The following is a 19,950-nucleotide window of genomic DNA, read 5'->3' as shown; positions in this document are numbered from 1 at the left end:
AATAACTCTCCCGTGTTATTGCCACTTTATTCGGTAGAATATAAATCGACTTTTCTATAGATCATGGAACTCGAATTCCCGCTTACTCAAGAGTATTGAAGAGTCTTGAACCAGAACCATCGCAAGAATCAAAACTACAGTATCATAAGAGCGCACTTCTTAAATATTCGAAATGCAAAACGAAAATTAAATAAAAGAAATAACAAAATCATCGCTCAATGAGACTATATGCTTTGTAAAATTAGATATTGTTTTTTTTTTAATTATTAACAACACAGCGTCGAGCTTAGTCAGACGCGTGTTTTGAATTCTGATTAGCAGTTGAGCAGATAGAGTTGCGGGCTGACGTTTGCACGGACTACATGACTCTCGCTACCGTGGAAAGGATGAATTTTTTTTAACTAGATGGTAGTAGAGTCCAGTATGATACGAGGACACAGAAAATTGCATAGTTTCGAGACTTAATGAAATAGACTTTCTTGCATTTTCGATTCTCATAAATACGAAAGTAAAATACAACTCCTGGTGAAGTCAAAAGCCCAACAATGAAGTTTATTTTATTATTCACTTGGGCTGCAGAGAAATAAATTAAATAATTTTTAATTTTAGACGATTTGACAATACAAGAATAAAAGTTGAATTTGTATTTGTGCATAAAGTTCAGGGCGAAACAAGATAGATCGAGCATACGTTCGTAAAGAAACGCAGTTCTAGCTCCTTCTCGCGCTCGATGCTCCGTCATCGTCGTTCTTCAGTGTTAGTGCGCGGCGACTATAGGATGCTTGGAATTATTTCACTCGCGTGTGCAGCTGACTGAGAAATGCTGCATACGAGTGCGCGGGGACGATTACTGCAATTGCCTCGCGATCGATTCGCTGCGAGAATTCGATTACACGATTCGCGAGAAATTTTCTGCGCGACTCAAGACTCCTGGAGGAAATGGCAAAGGTCTCGCCACGTGCGTAAGAATGAGATAGTATAACACACGTATACGGTGATCAAAGTATATCCACAAGCGAGTAGCCAAGCGCGTCGAGGTCAAGTTAGCCTCGTTCACGACCAAGCGTTAAACAGTGCGTACATAGTCTTCCTCTTCTTCTTGAGTAATTATTTCTCTTTAGTGGCATTGCCAAAGGCAAGAAATATCCGACCGAGGAGTCGGCTCAAAAATGTTACGTACACACAGAGAGCATGACATCACGAGCCGTTAGACGAGAAGCTGATGCTGCTGTCTAGATTAAAGCGTAACACGTCGATCGAAGCGTCCAACCGAATTTGCCTAATGTATGCCTAACGAGTCAATGACTTCGAGAAGTCGAGGAGCATTAAAATTTATGATAGTTTTCGAAGCATCGACGAGGCAGCGTACACAGTACATACTGTTGCGCCTTACATAAACAGAGCCTTTCCTTTCCCCCCAAAGAGCAACGTCTATAAATCGGGCAACTTGTAGCAGAGGTGTTGGATGATTGTATCTCACCTTTAGCGACATCGATAATTGATTGGGTTTCGCGTGAAAGAGTACGAGACGGCTCGTCTATTTCTCGTACGGAAACACGGCCTAGAGCGGAGAGCTGTGAAAAAAAGCTATGAAACGATAAGGAGAAACGTAGGTAGCACGTAGAGTTGCTCGGTGTATCGCTCGCATAAGTTGCTATCGTTATGCAAGAACAAATCTGTCGGGTTAAGATGCGGCGCAGCTGCAGATATATTTTCATTGCTCGCAGGTAAGGAACACAAAGTAGCAAAGCAAGGAGTCGAGCGCGAACCGAATTCAGTGCAAATATTATTCATCGATGGGTACGAGCAGCGGAGAAGGGAGACGCGGTGCATCGCGTCCTCGCGAATAGCCTTGAAAGTCCTCCTGTGGGCTTCGTGGATGCACTTGGAAGTAGAGGCCTCGCGCGCGCTCTCGAGCGTAGCACAGCGGCGGGGGCTCTTGCCGCCCGTACCCGGTATTCGCTCGAATATATATATATCATACATTATGTGGCGCGCTGGCACGAGTCACGCGTATACGCAACGCAGTCCGGAGCAGCAGCAAAACGGAGCGAAACCAACGCTTGGCTGCGGCTGCTCGACGTATCCTGCACTATATAGCAGTAAGTTCGCTAAACGCGCTGTATACCTATGGTATAGTATACGCAGAAACGCACACGGCAAGGCCTTACGTAAGGACATTGCCACCGCCGACTGCTCCCGATACTATATACCATAGATACATCGTACATACACATGCGTATATGGAAGAGATACGTGTGTGTGTGCCACCGCCGACCGTACGCAGTATATTTACACTGAGGCGCGCGTTATACTTTCGCCCGTATTCTACTCTAATACGTACTGCTGCGCGCGTTACATTTATATAGGTACTGGTACCTATGTTACGTACAGGCTCACGCTTGGCTGACGCCTAGAATGCCTATTGTCGTGTGCACGCGCAGCCGACGCGACTCGCCGAGTGCAGCTGAATTTGTCGAGTCGAGCGACAGCTGCGCGCCTGGACATATGCGCCTCGTGCGCTCGCCGAGAGCTGCAGCAGCGGCTCTACTCCGCGTTCGTGTATACACGCGAGTATCGCTAAATTACAGCCTGACTCGCCGAGAGGGAGAGAGAGAGAGAGAGAAAAGGAGCAGAAGAGGAACGAGGAGCGGACGTTTAGGCGAAAGCGAGCCTGGAGGTTTCCGATGATTTTATTAATTGGATTTTTTTTAGCAGTGACTGTATATAGTAGACTCGCTTGGCTCGTTGCAGCGATAAGTGCCTCTGCCGAAGTTTGCTCCATAATCCGCCGCAAAGCCACGTGACTCCACAAATACACACAGACCTGCTGCTGCTGCTACTTCCACATGTCTAGAGTAGCTCGTCTCCATATATTCCGTGTCACAGGTTCACGAGTTTCGAAAATAGATCCGCCATATAAGAGACTGTGGTAAATTACTAATAGGTCGCGCGCCCGTCTCGTATAATGTAAGCGATGATCGAGTCTTCCGCCTCCATCTCGAGTAGCGTGTCAAGCAGAACGTCAACTATACATAAAGTTTCCGTCTTGCCTTCTCTTATCGCTATCGTCTCTTTACACATTGATTTTCCGTTTGTGTACAGCTACACGCAATTTGTGGAGTCGATCGGAGACGCGACTGTTTTTCATTTTTTATCCGTGCATCCAAGACAACCGACACACGAGACTCTTGGTAAATACAATAATCCAACTTTTCGACTCGTGCTCGTTCTCTTCAAAACTGAAAATGATGCTGTGGCTATGGATTTTTCCTCGCTGCTCGCAATGGTGGTTTGGCAAAATAAACTTTGACCAATTTTCCACGACCTCGAGTTTTTTTCCCTTTTAAACGAGAAACGAGCAATAAGACAACCTACGGATCTTCGTATGCGAGTCGCTGCCATAAATCGAAGTTGCAGCTGGAATCTGCAGTATTCATAGCTCGGCGAGCGCATTGCAAAACGTTCTTAGGCCGCGCGCGATGTTTTGCGTGTGGAAATCGAGAGCTCGATGATTATTGCTCCGTATAGTTAGTCGAGTTTGTTGGGGAAGTAGCTTGTGCTATGGTTTGAAGTATATGTATACATGGTCGGGCAACAGGAGGCGTCCGTGTATAAATACGCAGCTGCCAACTTTGGCACGACTCGGCAATCGCGCGCTGTTATCATCGTGAAATCCTTTTTACGAGGCCGACACGCACCGCTGCATCGACCTGAAATATATATTTATAAATGTGAGTGCGCAAGAGCTGCTGCTGCTGCTGTTGCCGCTGTTACTGCTACTGACTTGGAGCGCTAGAAAGTTTACAATTTTAGCGGCTCATTTGGCGCGAGGCGAGGAAAGCCATAGCCGAGTTTCGACGTCTTTTCTTTGATTTCCGCAACTCCGTGCGATTGGCAATTTTATTTACGTAAACAAATCCAGACATTTAAATCGCGCGAGCGTTTGGTCAACCGTTAAAAAAAAAAAGAAGAAGGACTGATCTCGGTGCTTGGCGAAATTTATAAGGCTGCTTCTAGCGGCTGCGTAGACTTGTAATATTTGGCCTAATGCACGGAATAATATATAGTTTTCGGAGCATCGGAGCATTAGCAGGCGGGCGCGGAGTCCCCTAAAAATCGTTCCTGGCTCATGGCATCCTGTTGAACAGGCGGACGCACCTATATGTGTGTGTGCTTTGTATGCGTATACGCGCGATCAAACAAAGCGTGTATGCAGTGTACATGTGTGTGTGTATGACACGCGAGATACAGAGTCGAGGGGCGAGAGGTAAAAGAGAGAGAGAGAGAGAGTCGGAGCCGAGGAGAGAGAAAAAGAGAGAAGCAAAGGAGCTGCTCAGTGCTCAGTTGTGGCTAGCTCTATAGAGTCCAAGACTGCGAGCAAACTCACCGCTTATGCGCCTCATGACTTGGGTATTTTGCTGGCAGCAGTCAGGAGCGTAACTCGAAGCGGCCAGTGAAACTCGACGAAGATCGCTGCACTTTTTTCGCTGCACTCGTCGTGAAACTCGCGCCTAATGGGCCTGGCCGGTACGAAATAACGAAAACAATCACAATCGCGCGCACCTATGAAACGCGCATACACGAATACGATATATATTCTATTCGAAAGAATTGGCTGCACACAAGCACCGAGCACGTTTCGCACTATCGTGTTTTACTTCATATTATACTATTATTATCATTGACCGAACACACTGAACTGGAAAACTGCACTTTTGACAAGCCACCACTACACACCGGCTTCAGTCACGATAACACGGCCCGATACGGCGGACGGAGCTGGCTGTGGCGGCGAGCTGCCGCGCGCCATGTCTTCCCCGAGTCGGAGTCGGCCTCGACGCACCGTACTCCGCGTACACGCACTCGACTCGGCGGGCAGAAATCGCGCGCGCGGGGCCTGCTGCTCCGCTGCAGTTATACAGCACCTCGATGTGTATTATATATTCTGCTCTTGACGCACGACTCACTGCTCCTACTCGCTCGCTCGCCTCTCTCTCTCTCCTTCTCCGTTTACGCACACGCACCAGAGCGACCGCAGATCGATCGCATACGCACTAGTTGATCACTGATAATCACTCGTTGACACCTACAACCGATCGCGACGCGACCAACGCACCGTTAAAAGCACACGTCCGCTGCACAGGACAAAAGGTAAACAATAGCGATTGTTTACACCGATGCAGAATGAATGAGGCAAGACTGGGACTGAGACCGAGACGCGAGTGAGAGGCGCTGCTGACAACAACACGCGAAAAACACCGTAGATACACAAGTCTCCCGACGTCTTGCCAACGCAGACGCCGAGCGCGATCTCTGGCGCTTTGCGAATTGCTCCGTTTCTGCGGTGGCGGCCGGTGGGCGAGACTAGCGCCGCCTCGCGGAGCCGAGGCAACGATCGACGCGCCAGCCGAGCCCCGTGCGCGGAAAAAGCAGGTAACTCTCCGCAGCTCACCGACACCATATACGCTAGACACACATATATATACGCGTATCTTTGGCTCTCGCGAGATCGGATCATCGGACTCTCTCCCTCGCGCGAATTCCCCCGCCGTCTCCCCACCCCACCCCGCGCGTGCCATCGAGCTTCGCTTCTCGCCTGCTCAGAGGTCGCTCGAACTTGCGCGCTATCTCGATTCGCGCGAGACTCTGTTTACAAAGACTCGTCGTATGGTACACCTACATATCCTATATATCGAGCGCAGCGTACGCTGCCGGCTCGCAGCTCGCCGAGTAATGCATCAGCCCTGCTCCGACTTGATAAAGCCGTTTTCCACTAGCGAGTCGCAAGTTCAATACTGATCGCTTCAATTTGCAATATCAATTTCAATTAATTCTAAAGAACGAGATTATGTGGGTGAACATTTTCGAGCTGCAAAATTATAGATAAAACTTTTCGAATTACAGCTGCATCGCGATCTCAATACGATTCCTATTGTCTAGGCGATTTTCACGTGTCCGCCAACGCCCGCGTAATCTTTCACATTTCTACTGAATAGCGTCGAATTAAGAGCCCTTCTCGAGGCTCGAGTCATTTTAATCCACGAAATATCCTAGACGCCGGGAATCAAACTTTTGCGAATAGAGTTTGGGACGACGCGGTAAAGCCATGGAAAAGCAATAATATATGTAGCAATCGACGAGGCGCGTACGATTCAATTTGAAAAATTTCGAGCGTCGAAGGGACTTTATAACGCATTCGTGGCACAAGAAGAATTTAATTTCGTCACGACGATGCATTATGTCTTTGTTGAAAGTATAATAATATGGCGAGTCAATTGCAGACTTCCCGGGAGCTCTGAGCTTGCGAAAAAGACTATAAGATAAAGGCCCGAGCGAAGAATGAAAGGTCGTACAAAAACTTTTTACGAGGGGAGATGTCTCGATAAAGTCTCTTCCTCTCTCTCTCTCTCCTCTTGTGTTCGCTTCGGAAAATATCATCTTTTTTACAGAAAATTCTCTAAAACACTGCCGTCTCAAGCTGACTCGAGTCTACTCGGCTACTCCACAAGATATGTTAGCCACTAGTGCTCTTTTGCAAGTTCGGGCAACACACGAAAATCTGTGCAATTTTCAGAACCGAAGTAGATTTTAGAATCGTAGACCTGCCTAGCGACATCGGAAGCATATACCTACTCGAGCGATCAACTCAATGATCGAGTCATTATTTATTTGCTCGCAATTATTTCGCGATCGTTCGTCCGTGCGTGACGCGAAAAGCGCTCGCCTCGTCGCGCAGTGTGAAAATCTTCCTCGCATCGTGTGTTATTTATACTGCACGCGCGCAAAGTCTTATTCTAGCAGTGAGCGTGAATGGTCAACGAAGTGTCCGTGGCTGTTGCTCGGCGCACCTTCGCTTCGAGGAGAGCGACGCACTTTGTCCGCGACGACATAAGCGACAAAATTGCTGTACACGCAACGCCCTAAAAGACCAGTTGTTCGCACCCACAGACACTCGAAAATGTCTACAGCCGCCTCGTCCATCGTAGTAGCGGCCGATGGGAAAAAAGTCACTTTGATTGGCTTCGTGGCAGACATCCAACTCGGACGCGAAGTTGATTTAGCCGAGGCCTCGATGATTTTGGTATCAGTCGTATGCGCCGATGGCGAGATTTCGAGCGAGTGCGCAAAATCGCAGGTCCGCGTTGTAACGCGCAGTCAGTTTTACATTTATGAAATGGAACATTTTAGGGCTAAACGCGCGGCAGCGGCTGCAGGCGACGATGCCCCAGCCCCGCGTCTTTTTTTCCATTCTAGTGCCACGCAGCGGCTCTACTACACGCACGCTTTATTAAACTTTCAAACGCCATCTGTTTGATGGCAAAAAAATGAATAGGTACGTGCCACATACACGGGCCCCCACGCAACGCCGATCGGATCGCGACGCGCCGCGCGTGATGCTGAGTTTTTGATTCGCGCGGATATACCCCTCTGGTTTTCTCTTTTTGCACCCCTCTCGTATTGACTCGAATGCGTGTATGGTCTTTCATGACTTATTCGCGATTCTGGATACCTCGTTCGAACGTTCACTTCTGTTGCATTCGCTACTTCAGTTACATTGTTTCATTACTGAATGTATGAATTGAACACATTCACCCCCAATATTTGAGTCTCTATTTATCATTAATCGAACACATGAATCGCTACAAGAACGATCCCCAAAGATTTTCCCTAAAGTGCCTCAAAACAAAGTAGCATAAATTATTACACTTATATTACCGCTCATGAGATTTATTTTTATTTTAGTTCACTATTATATCGATAGTAGGTTGCGTTTGTAGAGCACAGTTAATTAAATTCATAATGCAACCAAGTGGATGCTCTCGAAACGTCAGTACAGCGTCGACTATACGGAGTATCGCACGTCTGAACAAACTGAACACGAATGCAGCTTGTGCTGCATCATTGACGAGCCTCGAGCGCTGTACCAATAACACGAAAAACTAATCGAACACGGATTGTGTATTTATAAAAGTGTGCGTGGATCTGGGCGTGTCGGTAAGGATTTCTATTCGTGCAATACGTTTCAAATTTCAAATTTTTCGCACTAGAATTTCTCATTTTAAAGTAGAAAAATGATGTCTTATTTTTATTTTACGTAAAAATAGGAAAATCACCTTTCTTGGAGGAAGCTCTTTGCCTATGTATCGACAGCTTTTTCCCCTTTACATCCCTATCATCTGCCATTTTCCACTATTGTAGTGGCGTCTACTGCCTTTTCATTTTTCAACATTTCACATTTCTCTGCGACGAAGAGGACAGGATCTTTTTTTACGTACTACGCTGAATCGTCTAAATTTTTATTGAATCCATAAGAGAGCCAGGGCCGAGTTGCCCTATTCTCAAAGCGAACGAGTACGTACTTGTTTCACTTGAAATTCTGTCCTGTGTACAAAGCCACATATATTGCGTCTTTTTCATGCAAGCCGTACTCGGCAACTGGCTCGATTTTTGTCGACTTTGGATTTTATTAGCTCGTTCTGCTCGATAGTCGATATTTTTGCACGGTGGCTTTTTAGCATTTCGGAAAGGCTTTGCCGAGACGTCGCGTACACGCGCGCGAGACTCGGCCCGAAGCGGTACTATACACTTTCATCTTTGACACCTTGGCTGGCGAGCGCACTGCACGCCAACGTCCGAGTCTCGCAACGTCGGCACGTATCGGTTAACGATCGACGTGCGCCGAACTTTGCTCCCTCGGCTCGAGCTGTATAAGACGCGACAATCGCGCTCCTGGCGTTTCGCGCGAATTCCGAGGATAATCGTTTTTGCCCGTGCGAATATGGATATATAGTCGAGAAGCGAGGGAGAGGTAAGAGAACTCGTGCAAGATTAAAAGAACGAACGGCCGCTATAATACACGCGCAGGCTTTTAACGACCTCTCAAAAAAAAACCCCTTGCTCGCTAAAGCGCGCCCCGAGCCAGCCTCTCCGTGTTCGACTCGAACTAATTTGAAAGAAGACCGAGCTGTTTCTTCGAGAAACATGTTGCAATATATATAGGAGCTTTCGGTGTGCGCTGCAGCCAGGGTACTTTAGAGGTCGCGATAATTACCGAAAATTCAATTGAATTTGGCAGCGAATGTGACAAAGTTCAATGTCAGGCTGCTTAATGACGGGGTTCGAGGGGGGCTACGCGAGTGGCAACAGCTGCGGATATCGACAAAAAGCCTCTCTACTCGACAGCAGCAGCAGCAGAGAGAAGTGGCCGAGTCACAGGGCTCACAAGTGTATAGGGGTTAACGAGCGCGAGCCAAGTGTTTATACCCGGGCTCTGTCGCGCGAGGGATTCATATAAATTCCTCGGGCCCTCGCACTTCTCGCGCAAACCTATATTACACGGCTGCTACCGAGGCACATGCTGTTGTCCGTGTATAATACCCATGCCGTACATGTATAATTCGCATCTATCACGAGTTCAGTTGCGGCAGAAAGAGCCGTTTCTGCGACGAACCGCTGAAATAATTCACGACTCGTCGCTGCGAGAGCTCCTGCGAGTGTGTTTCCGTGTACATATGATACGTATCACGCTCTTATACGTACGGCTCGTTTCCGAGCGTCATCGAGTCCAGAGGTGACGAGTGGGCTTTGCCGCGATGCGGTGTACAAGCATGTGGCTCTGTTATTTTTTAAAGCCAACGGCGGTGACTGGTGCGGATAGCTGACTCGACCTTTTTAGTCATTTCATCTACGCGTAATGCGAGTCGTATGTAGGAAAGAAACCATTTTAATTGTTTCTTAAAGCCCGACGAGCGGTTTTTTTCTTCGCAAGTAGGCGCAATTAAATCACATTAAATGTCTCCAGTAGACGCATGAGTTACTATTTTTTTTTACTGCCCGGCGACACTGGCAGTGGAAAAGTGATGATGATGAATGTGCGATTTATGGACATCGTATAGAAAGTTTTTTCATAAATCAATTTTTGGCTATTGGTCAGTACTCTTTTTGACAATGTGCAATGGATGTGAAAGTGATTGTGTTTACATTTCACATGATATAAAACTTTAAAGTGATATACACCTATTTAGTGGTTTATTAAAATTCGACGATTACTTAATTATAAATATGATTCGTTTGTATTTTTGCAAATGTTGATGGAATCGAATAAAATTGAAAAGCTTCAGTCCACTATGAGTTACAGAATCATGTATAGTCTGCGGAGAGGCGCTGTTATTTATGCGAGCAGACTACTCGATTCTATTAGCATTCAAGTTCAAACGAATTGATTAATAAGCCGCGGCAGCATAATTTTTTGTACTTCCCTATAGTTCACGCGGCAGATCCTTTCCTCTTTAATTAATTTTCCCCGAGCTGCAGCTCGATTCTACTTCATCTTTGCGTTGTTTTGAAAAAATTTCTCTTTGAAATTGTTCGTTGTACATTGCAGCAACGGGTACGTGGCGCCAAGACAAATGCAAATGAAAAAAATTGAATGAAATTAAGGGAGCTTCGGTATTCAAGGCTGTAACGTAGCTTCAAACGATTATGGGAAATTGAGATAAAGAGAGAGAGAGAGAGAGAGAGAACGAGAAAGAAATGAGGAAGTTGAAAAGACTCGTTTATTTTTCTCGTGCGAGCAAACGGCCGATGCGACTCGTGTGAACGAAGCGTGTCCACTGCGTCTGGTAGTATATACATGGAGTAGCCAGTAGTGCACTTTCCTCGCAAGCTCGACAACAAAACGGAGTCTAATTGCCGTCAATTTCCTGCGACGAGCTCGACGGCTCGGATTCTACTTGCCTCATCGAGCTCGAGTACATCGATGACATTTGCCTGCTCGCGCAGACACTTGCAATTCTCGTTAGCGCTCGAGTGCAATAATACGAATGCATTTTACCAGCTACTCGCGGAGCGCCTAATGCTTTATTCGATCGACTACAATAATACGCGGCTCTGCGGGTATCGACTAAACGCCCGCGAGAATTACGCCAACGGCCAACGAGCTCGTCCGCGCGGCCATATTATCTCGCCGCGCATAATACCAACGAGCACCGTGCCTCGGAGAAGATAGAGAGAAAAGGAGGGAAGAAGCGGCGCGCGAGCGAGAAAAAGATGAAAAAATATGACTTAATTAAGCCTCCTTTTTGTGCCTCGAGATACGCGGAGCTTTCCGAGCTTTAATTAAAAAGATATTTACTTACCTGAGCGCGGGGGCTACGCGTCCAAATGGAAGGAAGAACACAGTCAGCGCATCGGCCAGTCGGTGAAGCTCTTCCTAGGCCAATGCTAATAATAGCATAACTATCCGCCCGTATACGTGTGACCGTCGAGGGTGTAAGTGCTGATTTTACAGAAACAACGCTGCGTTTTTAATGAACGGCACAGGATACTTATCGTATAAAAACCGTAACATTTTTAATTCATTTCCATATTACTTGGATAAATGTTAACTTTTGTAACGAGGAAACAACCTTGTGGACGTTTCGCATGGTGCAAAATACACTTTTTTTCGCTAAAATAAAAACCACTTTAACGACATTTCGACCAACGCGTATAGTCGGTACCGAGAATTATCACTCATATTCACATAACCACACACACAGGCACCCGAGTCGAATTGTATACGGCGGTCGCACACATGTTGAACAATAACTACTTCGCTATTTGCCACAAACAACTTGGTTATTCAAGCATCCCCATTGTCTTTGTTACATCACTGTGCAGCGACTGATACGCAGATGAACATCGAGTTTTCGGTCAACGGTCGTTTTTGAATAGCGAGTCGCGTTCGGACCTGGGAGTTGGTTGCAGTGGCGCGAACTGCTCTCCGCCATATATGGGCATTGTTTTGGCGCGCGCGACTCCGACGACTGTAACGAGCAGTCAGTCAAACGCGAATGCCCACTGACGCGACGTTTGAACTTTTTTAGCCGTTAGAAGAATACGAAGTAAAAACGATATAAAGTGAAGTTTTAGTGCAGTGCTAGTTTAGTGTAGCACACGTCAATTATTACTCCAGTGTTTGTGAAGTGTGTGCTATGTGGGAGTAAAGAATATTTCTGGACATTTGCTGATCTAGAGACGCTCCAAGAAACAGTTTTTCTTATCAACCACCTATACTGCTATTGAATATAAGTCAATATCTTCTGCGAGAGGTATTTATTTCGCTCATAAAATTGTTGTAACAGTCAATTGTAAAAAGTTTCGAAGCAAATGACGAGTCGCACGCTGTACGCTCCAAAAGTTAAAATTGATAGTCGTCGCAAATTTGCGAAGTAAATTCGTGCGGTCAGTCAGAGTCAGTCAGTGTGTGTGCGTCGTCGTATACTCTGCGGGTATTGCGTGCGACTGATGCGTTGTGTCGCGTCGCGTTGCTGCTGCTGTACACGGCACGACTTCTTTGTGTAGCAGCATCTATGTACGTCGTGTATACAACAACAATGCCATCGGGCTTTGACAATGAATAGAGTGGCAAACGGCGCAGTAATAGAACGCGTCGGTGGCGGCGGCGGCGCGCTCGAAACAAAAGGAGCTTATACACACTGTACACACACTACACACGCAGAAAAAAAGAGCCAAGAGACGGAGAAGAAGGGCGAGCGCGGGAGAGCAGGAAGAAATTAAAGTAGAGCCCATAGCCGCGCGTTGACCGCGTGCTGCCGGGGTTACGAGTTCATCGATGCTCGAGTAACCAACGCACGACACCGAGAGCCTGACTATACTATACATTAGAAGCCTGCAAGTACTCGGCTTTTAAAATTCGCAAGTGGTCGAGTAATCTCCGAATGCTTGGGGTTCTGGGCTATACCTAAAAAGCTCGAGTCCAAAAAATCTCGTACTCGCGGAAATTGGCTTTGGTTCCTGAAAAACTTCCGCTTCGAGCGCGCGCTCTTTTGCATTTAGCGAGATGATAAAAAAACAGTCGAACTGCGACGTACATCCGCAACGAATCGATTTCGCTCGATGTCGCGCGACCTATTACATAGCCTAGGCTTTTTGCAGCAGTCGATCGAACGGGCCTCTAACTATTTTGCCCAAAGTTCAAATTTGGCCTCGTTTTGTCACACACGGCTTGGAAGTCTCGAAATTCGCCGTCGAGTTCAATTAATGCTCGGGCGAATACTATACGCAGCGCAGAGGCGGCCCCGTGAGCTCGAAATGCTATACAGTCCGCAAAGAGCCGAAGCACGAAATCGCATAGTCTGGCGGCTGCAGCTTCCAATCTCGTACGTCTGGGATTTTTCCTCCCAAACGGAAGCGAGCTTTGACGCCGCGCCGTAGCTGCTGCCTGCTATACACAACACGGCTGCCTTTATAGTGCTCCAGCGTGTGGCATACGTATACATAAGCCACAGGGATGAAAACGCGCGCGCGCGCGGGGCGTGTGCGCGACGTCAAATCGAATTTCGAGCTCGTAACAATCAATTCGAGACTTCGCCAACGGGGTAAATAAGAGGCTGCTCCGTTACCGTATATATCTACCTCGTACCTACCCTATATCGCACGAATTTTCCGATCTGTGCTGCGCTGCACGAAATATACGTCGTCGATGCCGTGTATACGCTTGGATTCGTCCCACGACTCCGAGTCGTCGTACGTGTATGAGGCATTTCATGCGAAGTGTCCCAGCGCTTCGCCGCGCGGCCCAATTAAGCGAAATCACTCAGTTTCTAACTCACGTAAAAAGTATCAAAATATACTCAGAAAAAATAACTAACTAATGATTTCGATAGGAAATTTCCTCAGCTTTCCGATGGTGTGGTCAGATTTTCCGAAATTTTCCATTTTCCCCGGAAAAATTTGACATAAAGTTTAAAACGCAAATATCTCAAAAAGCCCATTTTTAAGATTTTTTTAAATAGTCCCAATCGAAAGCTGAGGAAATTTCCTAACTGTATGCAAGTTTTCAGAGTGTGCAATTGATTATTACTTAGTGAAACACAGCTGTGAACATCGGGCGCTCGGCCGCGCGGCGGTATGACGCCAGCCGCCGCGCCGTCAGCCATCGCGCGGCACCCACTGCCCTATTCTTGTGTATGACACGACTCTAATTTCTCTTTAAAAATTAAACAAATACATGATTTCGATGTATTTTTTTCTCAGCATTTCAATGGTGCGGTCAAATTTTCCAAAAATTTTCATTTTCTCCGGAAAAACTTGACATAAACTTTATAACTCAAAATATTCAGTCGTTTTTGAGATAGTCAGTTTTATAGAGTTCTCGACGATTTTCCCGGTGAAAATGGAAAATTTCGGGAAATTTGACCTCGCCATTGGAAAGCTGAGACAATTTTCCATCGGAATAGAGTGATAGTTATTTTTCAAGGGGCACTTAGGTACTTTTCCAGCGAGTTGAAAATTAAACGATTTTTGGAATTAACGAAAATTTTTGGAAAATTTGACCGCAGCATTGAAATGCTGAGAAAAAAATACATCGAAATCATGTATTTGTTTAATTTTTAAAGAGAAATTAGAGTCGTGTCATACACAAGAATAGGGCAGTGGGTGCCGCGCGATGGCTGACGGCGCGGCGGCTGGCGTCATACCGCCGCGCGGCCGAGCGCCCGATGTTCACAGCTGTGTTTCACTAAGTAATAATCAATTGCACACTCTGAAAACTTGCATACAGTTAGGAAATTTCCTCAGCTTTCGATTGGGACTATTTAAAAAAATCTTAAAAATGGGCTTTTTGAGATATTTGCGTTTTAAACTTTATGCCAAATTTTTCCGGGGAAAATGGAAAATTTAAAATCTGACCACACCATCGGAAAGCTGAGGAAATTTCCTATCGAAATCATTAGTTAGTTATTTTTTCTGAGTATATTTTGATACTTTTTACGTGAGTTAGAAACTGAGTGATTTCGCTTAATTGGGCCGCGCGGCGAAGCGTTAGGACACTTCGCATGAAATGCCTCGTATGCGCGTCTGGCCTCGAATATGACAATGTGAAAAAAAGAGGCAAAATCTCGTACTTTTTTGGCAGCATAATGTGGTCGCGTTTGAAAATCAATCCGCAGGTCTTGGTATATATTGTTTTGTTAATGTTGAAATCATTTCGAAGCTCTGAGCAAATAAATGTGTCCAGCATCGAAATGATTTATCATTGCTTATGATACAGACTCAAATCCATCTATAGGCAGGCTCCAATTGCGAGAGATTCGGATGTACATGCGGGACGGTAGACTCGTGCTCGATGTGGATCGCATAATCAATCATTCGTCGCTTTTTCGAGCCGGTACGAGCAATCGCTGCATCTGTTATCGACACGAGCTGTTGCGACGAAAGCGTAACTTTCTCTCTGTAACGATCTCGCGCCGCAGCGACAACAGCCATTTCAGCACCATAATTATTGATTGGCTGGCTTGTGGCCTGCGTGTCGTCTCCATAATTGCACCCTCTGCAGATGCAGCTCGACTCGCTGCGATATTTTCCATTTCTTATCATTCGCATCCCACATCTCGATTCGCGGCCAAACGATCGTATTTCACGGGAGGATTGTCATTGCAAATGGACCAAAAGCGATGGAATAAGCCGTGCTTATATGAAATCAGTTAACGAGTATTCTCCGGCTTTGTGCGGAAATTTAATTAGCAATAGAGCTAATTCACCGAGAGCGAAAATATCACTGGAATAACAAAGCTCGGCACTCGAACTTGGCGTCGTAGAAAATTGAGCGAATTCGCCGAGGCTCGTGAGGAGCACTTATAGTTCGCTGAAACAACGAAAACGGTTTAAAGTCTAATCTTTGAGCCGCACAAGCAGGAGCTTCGCCAGCACGCGGTGCCGTTTCTAGTCGGACCTCACAAAACTTTTTTAATTTGCTACACCCCGCGCTGCCAGGCTACCCGTGCACAGTTCGTCCAACCAAGATTGTGACAACTCACACGCGTGCCGATGAAATTAAACATGTAAGCCGTGTGCAAAAGCCACCTGAAACACAGCAGATGCTACGACAATTTCAATGTTGAATGTATAATTGCCATAATTATAAATACTCGAGAATAAGTTTCAATAATTCTCCTAAATTTTTTGTGCAATAAATGCATAGAACAAATGAGTATTAAAACATTAATGTCCACGTAAAATGTTTGAATTTTAGTACAGATTACACCCTTTTTTTGCTCATTTTTGTTTCAACAAAATGCAAATGATTGCATTATCATACGTTTTTTGAGCAGTTAATGCATAAAAAATAGACGTTAAAAATTAAATTAATCCATAATGAATTCTACTCTTCGTGGAAAATTAATATTTGTTTTATGTCTGCAATTCAAGGTTTTTTATCAGTAATGGTAAGGGCTAATTATTGGTTGATTATTGAAGTAACTAGTTATATCGTTAACTTGTATCATCGAAATAATTATTCACTTTTTTCTATTCTCAGACATTGAAAGTAGACGGAGTAGATACATTAACCTGAAGAAGTAAAGAAAAGAAAAACAAATAAGACGAGTAAAGTTTATAGCCTAGCGTAGCTGTAGACGCATGTGGCAAACTGGACCTGGAGTGCCCTCCGATTCAGACGCTATTTCTCCGTTTGCTTCGTATTACGCCTCTCGAGGGACTTTTCTGACTCGGCGATTTCTGTCGCGTTAACGAGAAATGGAGCCCGAGCTTTTTTTTCATTTTTTCTTTTTTCCTGTTTTATACATACACATCTACACGTGCGTATTAAAAAATGACTAATGGTGCAGAAAATCTAGTGCTTTTTGCATATCTTTTTGTTCTCTAATCTTTATACGGCTACACAGTGGAAAATCCTTGTACCTGAGATATGATTGGAGACAAGTATTTTAGTTTCTCAAAGTTTTTAAGTGAGTGAAATTGACAAAAATTACCTTTTGATTTTGAAAAGTTCGGATTCGTAATGTCTTGTTATATATGTCTTGAACACAAAAAAGTTTAAGACTTAAAATTTTCATAATTGATAAACATTAAAAAATAAAATACCTTTTGCATTCGATTTAATAATATACTAGTACCGATTATGATAGAATTTTGCGCTGTTGAAATAAATTTTATCGATGTGAACAAATCATATCAGATAAATTTTAAATGTCGTACATTTTATTTGTAGTATGTTTTATTTCTACATAATTGAGAAGAACCGAACGTTACTTCTGTAATAGAGAATCGCATAAATCGTATAAAGTTTACAAAAGTAAAAGTTGACAATTTCTTATACGTCGATACATATAGTTATTTGAATCGATACTGTACTATAGATCCATTTGGAGATCAAGAAACAATAAAATTTGAGAATCAAATCATGGCTCACTGCAAAGGCAATTTATATGCAGGGCAGAGAGATTGGAAATGCGCCTAGCTCAATCAAAATAAGACTGTACATAGCATGCATACGAGACCGTCTACGTATACATGTGTATGAGCTCGTGTATGACCCGTTAATTTGAAAGCAATAGATGCAAGACGAATGAGAGAGGAGGGAGTAGACATAAAACAAATGATTCATCGACTATAGTCAAAGGACCGGAGAAACCGGAGGTGTATAGAATTAGTGGCGGTTCGGTATGTGCAATGAGTGTACGCACCACTGCTCGTATAACGAAGGAAGAACAATACAGGGTGGTTACGATGCGCATGAAACTAACGTTAACGCAAGCTTCGTTTTGCTAAAGCTTCTTTTTACGAAAGCACAGATTAAAGCGAGAAAGTCAAAATGTCTCAACTTCAGATTGTATCAGCGTCAGACAATAAGAATCCGAAAAATGAAGGATATCCTAGTAGCATAGTTCGATCGCATTTTTGGATTTTGGGTATTTTGATATAACTCTAATAACTTCCCAATGAAAAGTAAAAGAAAATTAAGGAACTCAATTGCGATGAATACGAGAAGAACACGTTGCAGCAGCTCATACTCCCATACTTGCCATGCGACTCGTTCCTCGATGTATATGGGTAGATAGCGTATAAGGTATTTAACGTGTATCCACATAGTCGCAAGACGTATATGGGAATGTGTCCAAATCGTGACCTGTAGCGTCTGCAGTGCCTGTAGCATCTCTTCATGCTCATTCTATGGCGGTTGGCGCGTGCCTCCTGCGAGCTGTGTCGTGTCTCTCTTTCTCTCTTTTTCTCACGGCAGTTACCTCGCCGAAGACCACGACGAATACATGCATTATAGACCAGTATTTTTTATACCTTAGCTGCTGTAAGCTAGATACATTGTGAACTAATTTTTTTTTATACGGCTTTTAAATCTGCAGGCTTAAGTCCGTAGGCTTACACTTAATCTAATTTCACCCCGGCACTTCTTGCAGTAATATAAGTTAAATTTTAAACCTTTTCAAGCCGTTCGGCTTTATCGAATAGAATTGCACGCTCGGTTTGAGTTGGTCGTCACGTGCTCGTGACAATAAAATGACGATCATTGAAAAAAAATGGAACGATTCTCTGTTTGCCGCCGATGATTCGACGAAGACTCGACTGAACGAATGCGATTGTTGAAAAAAATAATTCGTATAAATTATTTCCGAGAGCTTTTCTGTCATGTTTGCTGAAAGTTGAAAATTTCGCGATTTATTGAAAGTAGGGAGAACATCGCGACGATTCGCTAACATTAAATAGCGTAGGATAATGTATCACTGTGCAGTCGAATTCGTCGAAGGATTCAACTATTCTGCCGAAGCGAATTAAACTGCCCCGAAGAGAGGAAAACTTGTGCGACTCCGCGAACTCGAGTGCCAGGCGGTGGCGGGATAGCGAAGAAAAAACACTCGGAGAAATTCGGTTAGCCAAGCGAGATAGTCGGGCGAGTTTGTGTATAATGGAAAAAGAGAGGGACGCATAATAGGTATAGACCGTAGACAGTCATGACTATGGGCATGGATATATGGGGTATTGGGAGTGTGTGCAGGTATAGGTATGGCCATGGGGAGTAAATGGCAGCTGCGCCGTGTCTATATGGATGTTTGCGAGTGTATGGTGTATGTGCTTGCATGGTGTGTTATGTGTACGCCAGAGAGAGAGAGAGAGAGAAAAGCACAAGGGGGTGCGGAGCAGACGTGCCAGAGGGTAGTCATGGTAACCGAGAGCCGCGAGTTGCGCTGCTCCGAATATAGCCGCATTTCTCCGCGAGGCATGCCTCCGTTGGTCGCTCGGTCGGCTGCTGTTGTTGCTGCTGCTGCTGCTGCTGTCTCGGGCCGGCTATCAGCCTGTGCTCGCCCAGCAGACAGCGTAGGCACGGCCAAGCGAGCAGTCGACCTTGCCTCTCGTTCGTGGCCCATTAGTCGGAGCAGCAGCAGCGGCGTCACCCTCGTGCGTGGCAAATCATAACATCGTATCGCCGCGTCGTATCTGACGCGCGAGTGCCTCGGTGCAGTTACATTATTACCCTTTGGGGCCGTCGGGGCTCGGGTGACTCGACGGCGGGGTGGACGAACTATACCTCGGCGTTTAGCGTGGGTCTCGCGAATAACGCGCAGACAGAGACTGCTGTCTATTAAAAATTCGCGTTCGTTTTTGAGGTGCGCGCGTGCAGTCGCTCCACTCCGTTCATTGATCACTACTACTACTACATTCTACTACTATATATTGTAGTGCTAAACATAATCATCGGTCTTGCGTGTGCGTAAACTCACCGGTTGTGCGCCTGGATTGTATCGCTCCAGAGACTCTGCGATCGACGAAGCTGGGCTCGTGTCACTGGCTGTTTTTGATGTTGTTGTTGTCGTTGCTATTACCATCGGCCATCGTCGTTAGTTGCTCGCGATGCTCATTCTCGCGACGCTGCTGCTCGTGCACGATCCAAGCTCGCCGAGCATCCCGGGCGGTTCGGTGTCACGCGCACTCCGAGCGGCAAGAGCCGACGATCAGCTCGCGGCTGCGACGACTGTGTGGCACGAGCTCGATAAGTCGGCACGTCTATAGTGAAGCCGACGCGCCTACAAAACACTCGAGCTTCACGCTAGTTACTCGATGTTGGCTTACAGCTACGAGGATAGGTCTACGCGCGCATATGGGTGGGCGGGTGGTGCCGAGCAACTATAT

General features: G+C 45.5%; 1 protein-coding gene across 1 annotated transcript in view; it reads right to left on the bottom strand.

Moving 5' to 3' along the window:
• Window positions 1-5,302, bottom strand: part of LOC106649895 (caskin-2) — a 106,222-nt gene extending 100,920 nt beyond the window's left edge. The window contains exon 1 of the mRNA XM_014367623.2: window positions 4,391-5,302. Coding sequence (XP_014223109.1) covers window positions 4,391-4,406 — 16 coding nt within the window. The 5' untranslated portion in view covers window positions 4,407-5,302. The remainder of the gene's footprint in view (window positions 1-4,390) is intronic.
• Window positions 5,303-19,950: the final 14,648 nt, after the last annotated feature.

This window comes from Trichogramma pretiosum, unplaced genomic scaffold (genome assembly GCF_000599845.2).
Source record: "Trichogramma pretiosum strain Unisexual culture from Peru unplaced genomic scaffold, Tpre_2.0 scaffold60, whole genome shotgun sequence".
In the NCBI taxonomy this organism is placed as follows: domain Eukaryota; kingdom Metazoa; phylum Arthropoda; class Insecta; order Hymenoptera; family Trichogrammatidae; genus Trichogramma; species Trichogramma pretiosum.
Note: the sequence above shows the minus strand (reverse complement) of the source record. Positions and strands in the feature narration are given on the sequence as shown.